The 19,213-nt window shown below is 38.1% G+C and overlaps 1 protein-coding gene across 1 annotated transcript in view; it reads left to right on the top strand.

Annotated features, from left to right (window-relative positions):
• Positions 1 to 19,213, top strand: part of MORC1 (MORC family CW-type zinc finger 1) — a 217,545-nt gene that overhangs the window by 133,412 nt on the left and 64,920 nt on the right. The window contains 1 exon segment of the mRNA XM_060099828.1: positions 4,438 to 4,542. Coding sequence (XP_059955811.1) covers positions 4,438 to 4,542 — 105 coding nt within the window.

Below are 19,213 nucleotides of genomic sequence, written 5' to 3'. Positions count from 1 at the left end.
TATTAAGCATTTCCTCTGGGCTGGGTGCTGTGGACTCAGAGATAAATAAGACAGTTTTTGCCCTCAAGAAGTTGAGTCTACCTCTAGCCATTCCAATCAAAGGAGACCTTTCCCTGTATCATAAATTTTTCATTCCAGTGGTTTCTCACCTTTTCAAGTATGAAGAGACACTTTCCAATATCAAAAAGTGACTGCATTTAGGTCTTTAATCCATTTGAATTTATTTTTGTATATGTTGTTAGAGAATGTTTTAATTTCATTCCTTTACATGTAGCTGTCCAGTTTTCCCAGCACCACTCATTGAAGAGACTGCCTTTTCTCTATTGTATATTCTTGCCTCCTTTGTTGGTAATTGACCATAAATGTGTGGGTTTATTTCTGGGCTTTCTATCCTGTTGCATTGATCTATGTGTCTGTTTTTGTGCCAGTACCATACTGTTTTGATTACTGTAGCTTTGTAGTACAGTCTGGAGTCAGGGAGCATGATTCATCTAGCCTCTTTGTTCTTTCTCAAGATTGTTTTGGCTATTTGGGGTCTTTTGTGTTTCCATACAAATTAAAACATTTTTTGTTCCAGTTCTGTGAAAATGCCATTGGTAATTTGATAGGGATTGCATTGAATCTGTAGATTGCCTTGGTTAGTATGGTCATTTTAACAGTATTGATTCTTCCAATCCAAGGACACGATATATCTTTCCATTTGTTTGTGTCATCTTCAGTTTCTTTCATCAGTGTCTAATAGTTTCCAGAGTACAGACCTTTTGCCTCCTTAGGTATGTTTATTCCTAGGTATTTTATTCTTTTTGATGTGATGGTAAGTTGGATTGTTTCCTTAATTTCTCTTTTTGATATTTCATTGTTAGTGTATAGAAATGCAGCAGATTACTGTATATTAATTTTGTATCCTGCAACTTTACCAAATTCATTGATGAGCTCTAGTCATTTTCTGGTGGTGTCTTTAGGATTTTCTATATATAGTATCATGCCATCTGCAAACAGTGAGTTTTACTTCTTCCTTTCCAATTTGCATTCCTTTTATTTCTTTTTCTTCTCTGATTGCTGTGGCTAGGACTTCCAAAACCTATGTTGAATAAAAATGGTGAGAGTGGGCACCCTTGTCTTGTTCCTGATCTAAGAGGAAATGCTTTCAGGTTTTCACCATTGAGGAGGATGTTACCTGTGTGTCTGTCATATATGGCCTTTATTATGTTGACATATGTTCCCTCTATGTCCACTTTCTGGAGAGTTTTTATCATAAGTGGATGTTGAATTTTATCCAAAGCTTTTCCTGCATCAATTGAGATGATCATATGGTTTTTAGTTTTCAATTTGTTAATGTGGGGTGTATCATGTTGATTGATTTGCAGATATTGAAAATTCTTGCATCCCTGGGATAAATCCGCATTGATCATGGTGTATGATCCCTTTAATTTATTGGTGGATTCGGTTTGCTAGTATTTTGTTGAGGATTTTTGCATCTATGTTCATCAGCAATATGGAACTGTAATTTTCTTATTTTGTGAGATCTTTGGTTTTGGTGTCAGGGTGATGCTGACCTCATAGAATGAGTTTGGAAGTGTTCCTTCCTCTGTAATTTTTTGGAATAGTTTCGAAAGATAGGTGTTAACTCTTTAAATGTTCCATAGAATTCACTTGTGAAGCCATCTGTTCCTGGACTTTTGTTTGCTGGGAGTTTTTTAAATTACTGATTCAATTTCAGTACTGGTAATTGCTCTGTTCATATTTTCTATTTCTTCCTGGTTCAGTCTTGGGAGATTGTACCTTTCTAAGAATTTGTCCATTTTTTCTAGGTTGTTCATTTTAATGGTATATAGTTGTTTGTAGTAGTCTCATAATCCTTTGTATTTCTGTGGTGTCCATTTAATTTCTCCTTTTTCATTTTGGATTTTTTTGATTTGGGCCCTCTCCCTTTTTTTCTTGATGAGTCTGGCTAAAGGTTTATCAGTTTTGTTTATCTTTTCAAAGAACCAGCTTTTAGTTTCATTTATCTTTTCTATTTTTTTTTCTTTTAGTCTCTATTTCATTTATTTCTGCTCTGATCTTTATGGTTTCTTTTCTTCTATTAAACTTGGGTTGGTTGGTTCTTCTTTCTCTAGTTCCCTTAGGTGGAAAGTCAGGTTACTTGAGATTTCTCTTGTTTCCTGAGGTAAGCTTGTATTGCTATAAACTTCCCTCCTAGAGCTCCTTTTTCTGTGTCCCATAGGTTTTGGATCATTGTGTTTTTGTTTTCATTTATCTCTAGGTATTTTTGTTTTCCTCTTTGATTTCTTCAGTGATCCACTAGCCATTTAGTAGCATATTGTTTAACCTCCACGTGTTTCTGTTTTTTGCAGTTTTTTCCTTGTAATTGATAATAAAATAAACTCAAAATGATTAAATACCTAAATGTAAGACTGATACTATAAAAATCCTAGAGGAAAACATAGGCAGAACACTCTTTGGCATAAATCACAGCAATATTTTTTTGGATCTGTCCCCTATAATAATGGAAACAAAAGCAAAAATAAATAAATGGAGCCTAATTAAACTTAAAATCTTTTGCACAGCAAAGGAAACAGTAAACAAAATGAAAGGACGTCCTACAGAATGGGAGAAAATATTTGCAAATGATGCAACCAACAAGGGATTAATCTCCAAAATATAAAAACAGCTTATACAGCTCAATATCAAAAAAACAAATAACCCAGTCAAAAAATGGCAGAAGATCTAACTACTGTTTACATTTCTCCACAGTAGACATACAGAAAGCCAAAAGGTACATGAAAATATGCTCAGTATCACTAAATATTAGGGAAATGCAAATCAAAACCATAATGAGATATCACCTTACACCTGTCAGAATGGCTGTCATCAAAAAAAAAAACCCACAAATAACAAATGTTGGTGAGAAAAGGGAATGCTTGTACACTGTTGGTGAGAATGTAAATTGGTGCATTCACTGTGGAAAACAGTATGGAGGTTTCTCAAAAAACTAAAAATAGAACTACCCCATGACCCAGCAGTTCCACTCCTGGATATATATTCGAAAAAAACCAAAAACACTACTTTGAAAAGATACAAGCCACCCCAATGTTCATAGCAGCATTATTTACAATTGCCAAGATATGGAAGCAACCTAAGTGTCCATCAACAGATGAATGGCTAAAGAGGAGCTGGTTCATATATATACAATGGAATACTACTCTGCCATAAAAAAGAATGAAATTTTGCCATTTGCAGCAACATGGATGGACTTTGAGGGCATTATGCTTAGTGAAATAAGGCAGACAGAGAAAGACAAATACTGTATGATATCACTTACATGTGGAATCAAACAATACAACAAACTAGTGAATATAACAAAAAAGAAGCAGACTCACAGCTATAGAGAACAAGCTAGTGGTTATCAGTGGGGAAAGGGAGAGGGGGGCAATATAGGTGTAGGGAATTAAGAGGTACAAATCACTATGTATAAAATAAGTTACAAGGATATATTGTACAATACTGGGAATATAGCCAATATTTTATAAAATGTATGTTGAAACTGTCAAATTTTTTTTTAATGACTGCAGACATCTCACATGATACTAGGCATATTCAGTATCTACTGATTAAGAACAATATAATAGGGACTTCCCTGGTGGCACAGTGGTTAAGAATCTGCCTGCCAATGCAGGGGACACGGGTTCAAGCCCTGGTCCAGGAAGATCCCACATGCCGTGGAGCAACTAAGCCTGTGCGCACAACTACTGAGCCTGTGCTCTAGAGCCTGCAAGCCACAACTACTGAGCCTGTGTGCCACAACTGCGGAAGCCCATGCTCCTAGAGCCTGTGCTCTGCAACAAGAGAAGCCATTGCAGTGAGAAGCCTGCACACTGCAATGAAGAGTAGCCCCTGCTCACTGCAACTAGAGAAAGCCTGCTCACAGCAACGAAGACCCAACGCGGTCAAAAATAAATAAATAAATAAAATAAATTTATTTTAAAAAATAATAAAATAAAAGAAAGCCATCATAGATACTTTGAAATGAATATATATCTTATTTCCCCCAGAGACATCGGCATAAATTTTAAGAACAATGTATATATCCATATGAGACATTATATATTCAGTATATAGACAGTAATTCATGCAGATTCTTTGCAAAATACTATAAGCCCTTTGATTCACCATTGAGCACCATAATCTACACCACACATTTCATACTTAACTTGCATTATAATATTATTTTGTTGTTGTTTTCTATTATTTAGCCTTCACATGTGCATATCTAAGTCATACTTCTTGAAGGCAAAGATCAAAAAATGAGTTTCCTCTGTTTATCCTACAGAAGTGAGCAGTTACTAGAGGCTGAAAAAGGAAAGAGCGAAGGTGGTTTAATGTGTACCATTGATTGTTACTAATCCTTGTATATTTTTTGTTAATACCTTGCTATAGGCCTCTTCCTGGGAAATGAAGAGGAAGCAGAGACAAAACCCTGTGCAGGAATGTGAGGCTCTGATTGAAACTGAAACCAGCAACAGCAACTTGGATATAATCCAGGTGAGATAAACTTTACTGACTAAATGACACCTTGAAATTCATTCACATCCATAAAGATGAGAGGAATCCAAGAAGCATTTCACATTAGTGCCTCAAGTAACTGAAACGTTTAATTGAATAACCTAGTTTTTAGGTGAAGAAACAAGACTCAGAAAGTTTGTTGCTTGCCCAAAGCTACAGAAACTAGTAAAAACACATCTGGGACTTATACCTCCTGACCACTAGTCCATAATGCTTTTCATTTTATTTATCAGGGTGAGAAAGTTTTAATATTATGTTAATGTGTATGTGTGTGTATATATAAAACTGAAAGTTCATCTCAAAACCTGCATGCCCAAATCCAAAGCATCTGAACCTTTCTGTAATTCACAGTGTGGATGCTCACCAGAAAATATAATTGTAATCTGACTTAAGTTAGGCCACTGCCATAAGTCCTGCTAAGAGAAGTCTTTCCAAGAAATATGGACATACTTTCCATTTACTTCTGTAGATTGTGTATCCCTGATTCTAACTTGGTAGTCAATTTCAAAGACCTACATATCTGGACTACCATACCCTAGACCCCAGCAGAGTTGCCTTCCCTCATTGAACCAAGTGTAAAAGCCCTTAGCGTATAGGAAGAATCGACTCAAGGAATATGAGGAACACTTCATCTGTGAAGCCTTGTTAAAGACACTGTCCAGGGCTTCCCTGGTGGCACAGTGGTTGAGAGTCCGCCTGCCGGTGCAGGGGACACGGGTTCGTGCCCCGATCCCGGAGGATCCCACGTGCCGCGGAGCGGCTGGGCCCGCGAGCCATGGCCGCGGAGCCTGTGCGTCCGGAGCCTGTGCTCCGCGACGGGAGAGGCCACAGCAGTGAGAGGCCCGCGTACAGCAAAAAAAAAAAAAAAAAAAAAAAAAGACACTGTCCATTATGTTATAGAGAGCCCTTTGTGTTATAATAAGAAGGTTCATTTGAATGTTTAAATTTAATATCAGGAAAAAATCAATTTCATATTTTCTTTTATCGGAATATGAATTTTATTACTCACTGTATTTCCCTTTAAACCTCAATTGCCAAGAAGCTTATAACTGAATTTCAATTGAAATAAGAATAACTATAGTTGCCATGATGTTTGCTATTTTCTGACACAATAATATAAGTGAGAGTATTTAGAAAAAGGCCTGTGTCATTATACATGTCTTTAGGTAAATTACCTCAAAATGCTATTTAGGATTGTGGATTAAGTTTCAATTATAAATGAGCCAATGAGGAGCATAATGTCTTCTGACTTTAGCCTAATTTATGTGCTCTTCAGCAAAACAATATTGTCACAAGGTACATGATATAACAATAATGGAGGTTTTATTTTTAAAAGTTTTCATTATGGAACATTTCAGACATAGCAGAGTCAACCTGAATGAGCCCATTTCCCAGCTCCAGCAATTATCAACTCATGGCTGGTCTTGTTTCATCTGTATCCTCCCCCTCCCTTGCCACCCTTATTACTCCCAACCATTATATCATTTCATCCATCATTATAATTGTTTTAAGAAGGTATCTGAAGGGATGTTGAAAAGCTCTAGGAGTGATTTGTGAATGAGAATTTATTGACAGTTAATCCAGAATGTGAAGAAAGTGAGCACCAACATGTTTTCAAAAGGAAAAGGGTCAAACTTTAACCAGAGGCCAGAAAAGAAGACTACAACTGGTGTTGTCAATAACTCAACCTCTTTACCTCTTTGAAGCCAAAGTGATATAACTGTACCTGTGAATATTACTAGTCATGACCTGCTTTGCAGAATCGTCAAAGTCTTTGTGTGTTTTTCATGTAGCCATTGCTTTGTCACCTACCTAAGCTTTGCATGCAGCTTTTAGCAAGTGCTTTTTCACAAATTAGGTATGACATTTATATTAAAATTTTTGCTGTCTTTTTATGTAATATTTCCCAAGTTCTTATGTTACTTGTGTGAATGTGTGTGGCATGATTTATTTGTGTTCTGTGATCCTGACAGGAAGTCTGTTTTCAAATTCATGGGATCTAATTAATTTGGATAAATACTGTACATTATCCAGTAATGCCCATTAATTTTTCTGTTTGGCTGCGGTTGCAGCAGTTCAAGTAGGAAATAATTGCTTCTGAATGCTTGTCTGCCTGGACTTCTTAAACTCAGAAATTAATAAAATATTGTTCTTAACCCCTGGGCTCCTCCACAGTTATCGTCTAACTGTGGTGCTTGTGTTGTGTATGTGTGTGTGCATGTGCTTTAATTCTGACCCTGCACCTGTCAAATTTAAAGAAGGAGGATATGCAGGGCTGCAAGAGGTTATCACGTAAGGAAGAGCAATTGGCTACCCACCACCTGCTGCAATTAGGTGGTTTTTATTATTTTGGTGAATTTACTGCAGCCCAGGATCTTATTTTCAGATGTAATAGGCTCCAAAATATATGTTCAGCTCCACAAAGAAAGGCCGTCTCACAGGAATGACTTCACATTATCCAAACTCCCAAGACTGTTGTATTATATCATAACAGCAGTTTAATCATTTAAAAGATAAATCCAGCCTCAGTCCACTTGCAAGATACATTCTGACTTTCGTCGTGTATTCTTTCCCTTTATACCAGTCTGCATGGGTTGGCCAGTTACAGTCTGATGGTGCTGGTGAGCTATGTGCCTGAATATTTAAAGGGCTTCCAGCTAAGACAGCACGCCGTGTCCATCTCCCTACATGGGATGACAGGGTTGATGTTACCAACTGCAACTGTGACATTAAAAGGGCACTGGCCCAGCACCCTCATCCTGTGCCTCCCTGTGCTCTTCTGAGAGTGTTTTTCTCACATTATATGGAGAACATCTCTATTCCGGTCAGCACGTTCTTTCTATTGTGTATTGTTAATGTCTGTCAGTCTGCCTTTGGAAAGGATTTTTTTTTCATATTAGGGCATTTCATTTCCCTCTCTTCCAAGTTTCAGGCACATGTCACTCTGGCTCTTGTACCAAAGGTGTGCAATTTCAAGTGAAATGATAAGAGTATTGATTACTTTTCAGATTTATATTGAATCTGACCACTCCTGATTATTTCATCTATACTGTCGTATAATCTCCAAGATCACCTCATCTGCTGTGGCTCAGGGTTATAACAGTTTGATCTGTTTTCCTAACTTCTTCCTCCTCCTACTCCCTTAATCCTTTTTTTTTGGGGGGGTGTCAGATTTTATTACAGTAATAAAATTGAATTTTTATTATAATTGGGCTTCTCTTCGAAAATCAGTTAGGGTTTTACTTTATTTTTATTTTTTTTATTTTTTTTTATTTTTTTTTTTTTTTTTTTTTACAAATTTAATCAGTTATACATATACATATGTTCCCATATCCCCTCCCTTTTGCGTCTCCCTCCCACCCTCCCTATCCCACCCCTCCAGGCGGTCACAAAGAACCGAGCTGATCTCCCTGTGCTATGCGGCTGCTTCCCACTAGCTATCTACCTTACATTTGGTAGTGTATATATGTCCATGCCGCTCTTTCACTTTGTCACAGCTTACCCTTCCCCCTCCCCATATCCTCAAGTCCATGCTCTAGTAGGTCTGTGTCTTTATTCCTGTCTTACCCCTATGTTCTTGATGACATTTTTTCTTAAATTCCATATATATGTGTCAGCATACAGTATTTGTCTTTCTCTTTCTGACTTACTTCACTCTGTATGACAGACTCTAGGTCCATCCACCTCATTACAAATAGCTCAATTTCATTTCTTTTTATGGCTGAGTAATATTCCATTGTATATATGTGCCACATCTTCTTTATCCATTCATCCGATGATGGACACTTAGGTTGTTTCCATCTCCGGGCTATTGTAAATAGGGCTGCTATGAACATTTTGGTACATGTCTCTTTTTGAATTATGGTTTTCTCAGGGTATATGCCCAGTAGTGGGATTGCTGGGTCATATGGTAGTTCTATTTGTAGTTTTTTAAGGAACCTCCATACTGTTCTCCATAGTGGCTGTACCAATTCACATTCCCACCAGCAGTGCAAGAGTGTTCCCTTTTTTCCACACCCTCTCCAGCATTTATTGTTTCTAGATTTTTTGATGATGGCCATTCTGACTGGTGTGAGATGATATCTCATTGTAGTTTTGATTTGCATTTCTCTAATGAGTAAAGATGTTGAGCATCCTTTCATGTGTTTGTTGGCGGTCTGTATATCTTCTGTGGAGAAATGTCTATTTAGGTCTTCTGCCCATTTTTGGATTGGGTTGTTTGTTTTTTTGCTATTGAGCTGCATGAGCTGCTTATAAATTTTGGAGATTAATCCTTTGTCAGTTGCTTCATTTGCAAATATTTTCTCCCATTCTGAGGGTTGTCTTTTGGTCTTGTTTATGGTTTCCTTTGCTGTGCAAAAGCTTTGAAGTTTCATTAGGTCCCATGTGTTTATTTTTGTCTTTATTTCCATTTCTCTAGGAGGTGGGTCAAAAAGGATCTTGCTGTGATTTATGTCATAGAGTGTTCTGCCTATGTTTTCCTCTAGGAGTTTGATAGTGTCTGGCCTTACATTTAGGTCTTTAATCCATTTTGAGCTAATTTTTGTGTATGGTGTTAGGGAGTGATCTAATCTCATACTTTTACATGTCCCTGTCCAGTTTTCCCAGCACCACTTATTGAAGAGACTGTCCTTTCTCCACTGTACATTCCTGCCTCCTTTATCAAAGATAAGGTGACCATATGTCCGTGGGTTTATCTCTGGGCTTTCTATCCTGTTCCATTGATCTATCTTTCTGTTTTTGTGCCAGTACCATACTGTCTTGATTACTGTAGCTTTGTAGTACAGTCTGAAGTCAGGGAGCCTGATTCCTCCAGCTCCATTTTTCGTTCTCAAGATTGCTTTGGCTATTCGGGGTCTTTTGTGTTTCCATACAAATTGTGAAATTTTTTGTTCTAGTTCTGTGAAAAATGCCATTGGTAGTTTGATAGGTATTGCATTGAATCTGTAGATTGCTTTGGGTAGTAGAGTCATTTTCACAATGTTGATTCTTCCAATCCAAGAACATGGTACATCTCTCCATCTATTTGTATCATCTTTAATTTCTTTCATCAGTGTCTTATAATTTTCTGCATACAGGTCTTTTGTCTCCTTAGGTAGGTTTATTCCTAGATATTTTATTCTTTTTGTTGCAATGGTAAATGGGAGTGTTTCCTTGATTTCACTTTCAGATTTTTCATCATTAGTATATAGGAATGCCAGAGATTTCTGTGCATTAATTTTGTATCCTGCAACTTTACCAAATTCATTGATTAGCTCTAGTAGTTTTCTGGTAGCATCTTTAGGATTCTCTATGTATAGTATCATGTCATCTGCAAACAGTGACAGCTTTACTTCTTCTTTTCCCATTTGGATTCCTTTTATTTCCTTTTCTTCTCTGATTGCTGTGGCTAAAACTTCCAAAACTATGTTGAATAAGAGTGGTGAGAGTGGGCAACCTTGTCTTGTTCCTGATCTTAGTGGAAATGGTTTCAGTTTTTCACCATTGAGGACGATGCTGGCTGTGGGTTTGTCATATATGGCCTTTATTATGTTGAGGAAAGTTCCCTCTATGCCTACTTTCTGCAGGGTTTTTATCATAAATGGGTGTTGAATTTTGTCAAAAGCTTTCTCTGCATCTATTGAGATGATCATATGGTTTTTCTCCTTCAACTTGTTAATATGGTGTATCACATTGATTGATTTGCGTATATTGAAGAATCCTTGCATTCCTGGAATAAACCCCACTTGATCATGGTGTATGATCCTTTTAATGTGCTGTTGGATTCTGTTTGCTAGTATTTTGTTGAGGATTTTTGCATCTATGTTCATCAGTGATATTGGCCTGTAGTTTTCTTTCTTTGTGACATCCTTGTCTGGTTTTGGTATCAAGGTGATGGTGGCCTCGTAGAATGAGTTTGGGAGTGTTCCTCCCTCTGCTATATTTTGGAAGAGTTTCAGAAGGATAGGTGTTAGCTCTTCTCTAAATGCTTGATAGAATTCGCCTGTGAAGCCATCTGGTCCTGGGCTTTTGTTTGTTGGAAGATTTTTAATCACAGTTTCAATTTCAGTGCTTGTGATTGGTCTGTTCATATTTTCTATTTCTTCCTGATTCAGTCTTGGCAGGTTGTGCATTTCTAAGAATTTGTCCATTTCTTCCAGGTTGTCCATTTTATTGGCATAGAGTTGCTTATAGTAATCTCTCATGATCTTTTGTATTTCTGCAGTGTCAGTTGTTACTTCTCCTTTTTCATTTCTAATTCTATTGATTTGAGTCTTCTCCCTTTTTTTCTTGATGAGTCTGGCTAATGGTTTATCAATTTTGTTTATCTTCTCAAAGAACCAGCTTTTAGTTTTATTGATCTTTGCTATCGTTTCCTTCATTTCTTTTTCATTTATTTCTGATCTGATTTTTATGATTTCTTTCCTTCTGCTAACTTTGGGATGTTTTTGTTCTTCTTTCTCTAATTGCTTTAGGTGCAAGGTTAGGTTGTTTATTCGAGATATTTCCTGTTTCTTAAGGTGGGATTGTATTGCCATAAACTTCCCTCTTAGAACTGCTTTTGCTGCATCCCATAGGTTTTGGGTCGTCGTGTCTCCATTGTCATTTGTTTCTAGGTATTTTTTAATTTCCTCTTTGATTTCTTCAGTGATCACTTCGTTATTAAGTAGTGTATTGTTTAGCCTCCATGTGTTTGTATGTTTTACAGCTCTTTTCCTGTAATTGATATCTAGTCTCATAGCATTGTGGTCGGAAAAGATACTTGATACAATTTCAATTTTCTTAAATTTACCAAGGCTTGATTTGTGACCCAAGATATGATCTATCCTGGAGAATGTTCCATGAGCACTTGAGAAAAATGTGTATTCTGTTGTTTTTGGATGGAATGTCCTATAAATATCAATTAAGTCCATCTTGTTTAATGTATCATTTAAAGTTTGTGTTTCCTTATTTATTTTCCTTTTGGATGACCTGTCCATTGGTGAAAGTGGGGTGTTAAAGTCCCCTACTATGATTGTGTTACTGTCGATTTCTCCTTTTATGGCTGTTAATATTTCCCTTATGTATTGAGGTGCTCCTATGTTGGGTGCATAAATATTTACAATTGTTATATCTTCTTCTTGGATTGATCCCTTGATCATTATGTAGTGTCCTTCTTTGTCTCTTCTAGTAGTCTTTATTTTAAAGTCTATTTTGTCTGATATGAGAATTGCTACTCCAGCTTTCTTTTGGTTTCCATTTGCATGGAATATCTTTTTCCATCCCCTTACTTTCAGTCTGTATGTATCTCTAGGTCTGAAGTGGGTCTCTTGTAGACAGCATATATATGGGTCTTGTTTTTGTATCCATTCAGCCAGTCTGTGTCTTTTGGTGGGAGCATTTAGTCCATTTACATTTAAGGTAATTATTGATATGTATGTTCCTATTCCCATTTTCTTAATTGTTTTGGGTTCGTTATTGTAGTTCTTTTCCTTCTGTTGTGTTTCTTGCCTAGAGAAGTTCCTTTAGCATTTGTTGTAAAGCTGGTTTGGTGGTGCTGAACTCTCTCAGCTTTTGCTTGTCTGTAAAGGTTTTAATTTCTCCATCAAATCTGAATGAGATCCTTGCTGGGTAGAGTAATCTTGGTTGCAGGTTTTTCTCCTTCATCACTTTAAGTATGTCCTGCCACTCCCTTCTGGCTTGTAGAGTTTCTGCTGAGAGATCAGCTGTTATCCTGATGGGGATTCCCTTGTGTGTTATTTGTTGTTTTTGCCTTGCTGCTTTTAATATGATTTCTTTGTGTTTAATTTTTGACAGTTTGATTAATATGTGTCTTGGTGTATTTCTCCTTGGATTTATTCTGTATGGGACTCTCTGTGCCTCCTGGACTTGATTAACTATTTCCTTTCCCATATTAGGGAAGTTTTCAACTATAATCTCTTCAAATATTTTCTCAGTCCCTTTCTTTTTCTCTTCTTCTTCTGGAACCCCTATAATTCGAATGTTGGTGCGTTTAATGTTGTCCCAGAGGTCTCTGAGACTGTCCTCTGTTCTTTTCATTCTTTTTTCTTTATTTTGCTGTGCAGCAGTTATTTCCACTATTTTATCTTCCACCTCACTTATCCGTTCTTCTGCCTCAGTTATTCTGCTATTGATCCCATCTAGAGTATTTTTTATTTCATTTATTGTGTTTTTAATCGATGCTTGATTCGTCTTTAGTTCTTCTAGGTCCTTGTTAACTGTTTCTTGCATTTTGTCTATTCTATTTCCAAGATTTTGGATCATCTTTACCATCATTATTCTGAATTCTTTTTCAGATAGACTGCCTATTACCTCTTCATTTGTTAGGTCTGGTGGGTTTTTATCTTGCTCCTTCTCCTGCTGTGTGTTTTTCTGTCTTCTCATTTTGCTTATGTTACTGTGTTTGGGGTCTCCTTTTTGCAGGCTGCAGGTTCGTAGTTCCCGTTGTTTTTGGTGTCTGTCCCCAGTGGCTAAGGTTGGTTTAGTGGGTTGTGTAGGCTTCCTGGTGGAGGGGACTAGTGCCTGTGTTCTAGTGGATGAGGCTGGATCTTGTCTTTCTGGTGGGCAGGTCCACGTCTGGTGGTGTGTTTTGGGGTGTTTGCGGACTTTTTATGATTTGAGGCAGCCTCTCTGCTAATGGGTGGTGTTGTGTTCCTGTCTTGCTAGTTGTTTGGCATAGGGTGTCCAGCACTGTAGCTTGCTGGTCGTTGAGTGAAGCTGGGTGCTGGTGTTGAGATGGAGATCTCTGGAAGATTTTCGCCGTTTGATATTATGTGGAGCTGGGAGGTCTCTTGTGGACCAGTGTCCTGAAGTTCGCTCTCCCACCTCAGAGGCACAGCACTGACTCCTGGCTACTCAATTTGGGATGATTTGTTGTCTATTCATGTATTCCACAGATGCAGGGTACATCAAGTTGATTGTGGAGCTTTAATCCGCTGCTTCTGAGGCTGCTGGGAGAGGTTTCCCTTTCTCTTCTTTGTTCTCACAGCTCCTGGGTCTCAGCTTTGGATTTGGCCCCGCCTCTGCGTGTAGGTCGCCGGAGGGCGTCTGTTCTTCGCTCAGACAGGACAGGGTTAAAGGAGCAGCCTCTTCGGGGACTCTGGCTCACTCAGGCCGGGCGGGAGGGAGGGGCACGGAGTGCGGGGCGAGCCTTTTGGGAGGTCTGGGGTCTTCTGCCAGCGTTCAGTAGGTGTTCTGTAGGAGTTGTTGCACGTGTAGCTGTATTTCTGGTGTATCTGTGGGGAGGAAGGTGATCTCCGCGTCTTACTCTTCCGCCATCTTACCCGGAAGTCCTATTTTTATTTTTTTAACATCATTATTGGAGTATAATTGCTTTACAATGCTGTGTTAGTTTCTGCTGTATAACAAAGTGAATCAGCTATACATATACATATATCCCCATATCTCCTCCCTCTTATGTCTCCCTCCCTCCCACCCTCCCTATCACACCCCTCTGGGTGGTTACAAAGCACCGAGCTGATCTCCCTGTGCTATGTGACTGCTTCCCACTAGCTAGCTATTTTACATTGGAAAAATACTACAACTAACTAAATAACTACAAGTAACTCAACTTCGTTTCTTTTTATGGCTGAGTAATATTCCATTGTATATATGTGTCACATCTTCATCCATTCATCTGTCGATGGACACTTAGGTTGCTTCCATGTCCTGGCTATTGTAAACAGAGCTGCAGTGAACATTGTGGTACATGACTCTTTTTGTTTTGTTTTGTTTTTGTTTTTTTTAACATTTTTATTGGAGTATAATTGCTTTACAATGGTGTGTTAGTTTCTGCTTTATAACAAAGTGAACCAACTATACATATACACATATCCCCATATCTCTTCCATCGTGCGTCTCCTTCCCTTGCACCCTCCCTATCCCACCGCTCTAGGTGGTCACAAAGCACCAAGCTGATCTCCCTGTGCTATGTGGCTGCTTCCCACTAGCTATCGATTTTACATTTGGTAGTGTGTATATATCCATGCCACTCTCTCACTTTGTCCCACCTTACCCTTCCCCCTCCCCATGTCCTCAAGTCCATTCTCTAGTAGGTCTGTGTCTTTATTCCTGTCCTACCCCTAGGTTCTTCATAACCTTTTTTTTTTTTTAGATTCCATATATACATGTTAGCATACAGTATTTGTTTTTCTCTTTCTGACTTCCTTCACCCTGTATGACAGTCTTTAGGTCCATCCACCTCACTACAAATAACTCAATTTCATTTTATATGGCTGAGTAATATTCCATTGTATATATGTGCCACATCTTCTTTATCCATTCATCTGTTGAGGGTCACTTAGGTTGCTTCCATTTCCTGGCTACTGTAAATAGAGCTACAGTGAACATTTTGGTACATGACTCTCTTTGAATTATGGTTTTCTCAGGGTATATGCCTAGTAGTGGGATTGCTGGGTCGTATGGTAGTTCTATTTGTAGTTTCTAAGGAACCTCCATACTATTCTCCATAGTGGCTGTATCGATTTACATTCCCACCAACAGTGCAAGAGGGTTCCCTTTTCTCCACACCCTCTCTAGGATTTACTGTTTGTAGATTTTTTGATGATGGCCATTCTGACTGGTGTGAGGTGATACCTCATTGTAGTTTTGATTTGCATTTCTCTAATGATTAATGATGTTGAGCATCCTTTCATGTGTTTGTTGGTAGTCTGTATATCTTCTTTGGAGAAACGTCTATTTAGGTCTTCTGCCCATTTTTGGATTGGGTTGTTTGTTTTTTTGATGTTGAGCTTCATGAGCTGCTTGTATGTTTTGGAGATAAATCCTTTGTCAGTTGCTTCACTTGCAAATATTTTCTCCCATTCTGAGAGTTGTCTTTTGGTCTTGTTCACGGTTTCCTTTGCTGTCCAAAAGCTTTTAAGTTTCATTAGGTCCCATTTGTTTATTTTTGTTTTTATTTCCATTTTTCTAGGAGGTGGGTCAGAAAGGATCTTGCTGTGATTTATGTCATAGAGTGTTCTGCCTATGTTTTCCTCTAAGAGTTTTATAGTGTCTGGCCTTACATCTAGGCCTTTAATCCATTTTGAGTTTATTTTTGTGTATGGTGTTAGAGAGTGTTCTAATTTCATTCTTTTACATGTAGCTGTCCAGTTTTCCCAGCACCACTTATTGAAGAGGCTGTCTTTTCTCCATTGTATATTTTTGCCTTCTTTATCAAAGATAAGGTTACCATATGTGCGTGGGTTTACCTCTGGGCTTTCTATCCTGTTCCATTGATCTGTATTTCTGTTTTTGTGCCAGTACCATACTGTCTTGATTACTGTAGCTTTGTAGTATAGTCTGAAGTCTGGGAGTCTGATTCCTACAGCTCCATTTTTCTGTCTCAAGATTGCTTTGGCTATTCACGGTCTTCTGTGTCTCCATACAACTTGTGAAATTTTTTGTTCTACTTCTGTGAAAAATGCCATTAGTAGTTTGATAGTGATTGCATTGAATCTGTAGATTGCTTTGGGTAGTATAGTCATTTTCACAATGTTCATTCTTCCAGTCCAAGAACGTAGTATATCTCCCCTTAATCCTTGATTGAATGCTTTTTAATATTCCTTTTTCTCCAAGGCCTACCATCTCTGGAGGCTATTTAAAAAAACAACAACAACATATTCTTTAGTTTTCTTCTTTCTCAGTGAGATAATCCTTATATTTGAGTCAGTTTTAATGTTTGCATCTTGTGTGTATCACATTTCACATGCTCCCTAATCCTTCATGTGGTGTTGGATTTCGTTTTCTTCATCTCCAGTTGCTTCTTTTTTTTTTTTAACATCTTTATTGGAGTGTAATTGCTTTACAATGGTGTGTTAGTTTCTGCTTTATAACAAAGTAAATCTGTTATACATATACATATGTTCCCATATCTCTTCCCTCTTGCGTCTCCCTCCCTCCCACCTTCCCTATCCCACCCCTCTATGTGATCACAAACCACCTAGCTGATCTCCCTGTGCTATGTGGCTGCTTCCCACTAGCTATCTATTTTACGTTTGGTAGTGTATATATGTCCATGCCACTCTCTCACTTTGTCCCAGCTTACCCTTCCCCCTCCCCGTATCCTCAAGTGCATTCTCTAGTAGGTCTGCGTCTTTATTCCTGTCTTGCCCCTAGGTTCTTCTGACCATTTTCTTTTTTAGATTCCATATATATGTGTTAGCATATGGTATTTGTTTTTCTCTTTCTGACTTACTTCACTCTGTATGACAGTCTCTAGGTCCATCCACCTCACTACAAATAACTCAGTTTCATTCCTTTTTATGGCTGAGTAATATTCCATTGTATATATGTGCCACATCTTCTTTATCCATTCATCTGTTGATGGACACTTAGGTTGCTTCCATGTCCTGGCTATTGTAAATAGAGCTGCAATGAACATTTTGGTACATGACTCTTTTTGAATTATGGTTTTCTCAGGGTATATGCCCAGTAGTGGGATGGCTGGGTCGTATGGTAGTTCTATTTGTAGTTTCTAAGGAACCTCCATACTATTCTCCATAGTGGCTGTATCGATTTACATTCCCACCAACAGTGCAAGAGGGTTCCCTTTTCTCCACACCCTCTCCAGCATTTACTGTTTGTAGATTTTTTGATGATGGCCATTCTGACTGGTGTGAGGTGATACCTCATTGTAGTTTTGATTTGCATTTCTCTAATGATTAGTGATGTTGAGCATTCTTTCATATGTTTGTTGGCAATCTGTATATCTTCTTTGGAGAAACGTCTATTTAGGTCTTCTGCCCATTTTTGGATTGGACTGTTTGTTTTTTTGGTGTTGAGCTGCATGAGTTGCTTGTATGTTTTGGAGGTTAATCCTTTGTCAGTTGCTTCATTTGCAAATATTTTCTTCCATTCTGAGGGTTGTCTTTTGGTCTTGTTTATGGTTTCCTTTGCTGTGCAAAAGCTTTTAAGTTTCATTAGGTCCCATGTGTTTGTTTTTGTCTTTATTTCCATTTCTCTAGGAGGTGGGTCAAAAAGGATCTTGCTGTGATTTATGTCATAGAGTGTTCTGCCAATGTTTTCCTCTAAGAGTTTGATGGTGTCTGGCCTTACATTTAGGTCTTTAATCCATTTTGAGTTTATTTTTGTGTATGGTGTTAGGGAGTGTTCTAATTTCATTCTTTTACATGTAACTGTCCAGTTTTCCCAGCGCCACTTATTGAAGAGGCTGTCTTTTCTCCACTGTATATTCTTGCCTCCTTTGTCAAAGATAAGTTGACCATATGTGCATGGCTTTATCTCTGGGCTTTCTATCCTGTTCCATTGAACTATATTTCTGTTTTTGTTCCAGTACCATACTGTCTTGATTCATAGTAGTTTTGTATGTAATAGCCAAACACTGGAAGTCACCCAAGTGACTATCAATAGGTGAAAGGACAAATTGTGGTATGTCCATTCAGTGGAAAGCAACTCAGCAATAAAAGGGAATGAACTATTGATCCACAAAGCAATATGGATTAATTTCAAAATAATCGTTCCTAGTGAAAGAAACCAGATGAAAAAGATTTATGATTCCACTTAAGATAAAATTCTAGAAAATGCAGATGATCTATGCTGAGAGAAAGCAGATCTGTGGTTGCCCATGGATGGGATGGGGGTAGGAAGAGGTGTAGGGAGGGGTCAGAGGGAGGGAGCTCAAGGAAACCTTTGGGCATAGTTAACTATAGAAAACACTGTATGATATATATATGAAAGTTATTAAGAGAGTAGATCCTAGGAGTTCTCATTACAAGGAAAAACTTTTTTCTTTTTTTATTGTATCTATATGAGACAATGGCTGATAACTAAACTTACTGTGGTAATCATTGCACAATATATGTAAGCCAAACCATTACCTTAAACTTAATGATGTATGACAATTATATCTCAAAACTAACTGGAGGTGGGGAAAGAATACAATGGAGCTGTAAAAAGGGAATGAAAAAGCTTTTTAAGTACTAATAGAGAAAGATCTGTAGGATATATCCTTAAGTAAAAAAGAAAGATGCAGACTGTGTGTATAATATACTACCATTTTTCCCCACCTCAGAAAAGTGGGGAAACCTTATGTATATATGCTTGTATTATAGATGATGTATAAGCAAATCTCTGGAAAGATAAACAAGCAATAAGTAGCAGTGGTTACTTGTTAGTGGAATATGAACTGGACAAATGGAGAATGGAGTAATAAGGAGACTTAAAAATACACTTTTAAAAATATATGTTTTTCTGGGCTTCCCTGGTGGCGCAGTGGTTGAGAGTCCGCCTGCCGATACAGGAGACACGGGTTCATGCCCCAGTCCGGGAAGATCCCACATGCAGCGGAGCGGCTGGGCCTGTGAGCCATGGCCGCTGAGCCTGTGCGTCTGGAGCCTGTGCTCCACAACGGGAGAGACCACAACAGTGAGAGGCCCGCATACCGCAAAAACAAACAAACAAACAAACAATATATGTTTTTCCATGTGAATCTGTATATATAGTGAGAGATATCTATATAAACATCCAGAAAAATGTCAGGGGAGTATAGAAGATAAAGCAATTAATTTTCCTTTGGGGAATAGGAGGAGGAATTCGCAGTGGGTAATACTTGAACTGAGACTTGAAGGATGAGTCAAATTCGACAACTGGAGAATATCAGAAAGGTCATTCCAGGCAAAGGAAATGGGTGATACAAGGGCACAGTGACATG

Source organism: Mesoplodon densirostris, chromosome 5, assembly GCF_025265405.1.
Source record: "Mesoplodon densirostris isolate mMesDen1 chromosome 5, mMesDen1 primary haplotype, whole genome shotgun sequence".
NCBI classification, from domain to species: Eukaryota; Metazoa; Chordata; class Mammalia; order Artiodactyla; family Ziphiidae; genus Mesoplodon; species Mesoplodon densirostris.
Note: the sequence above shows the minus strand (reverse complement) of the source record. Positions and strands in the feature narration are given on the sequence as shown.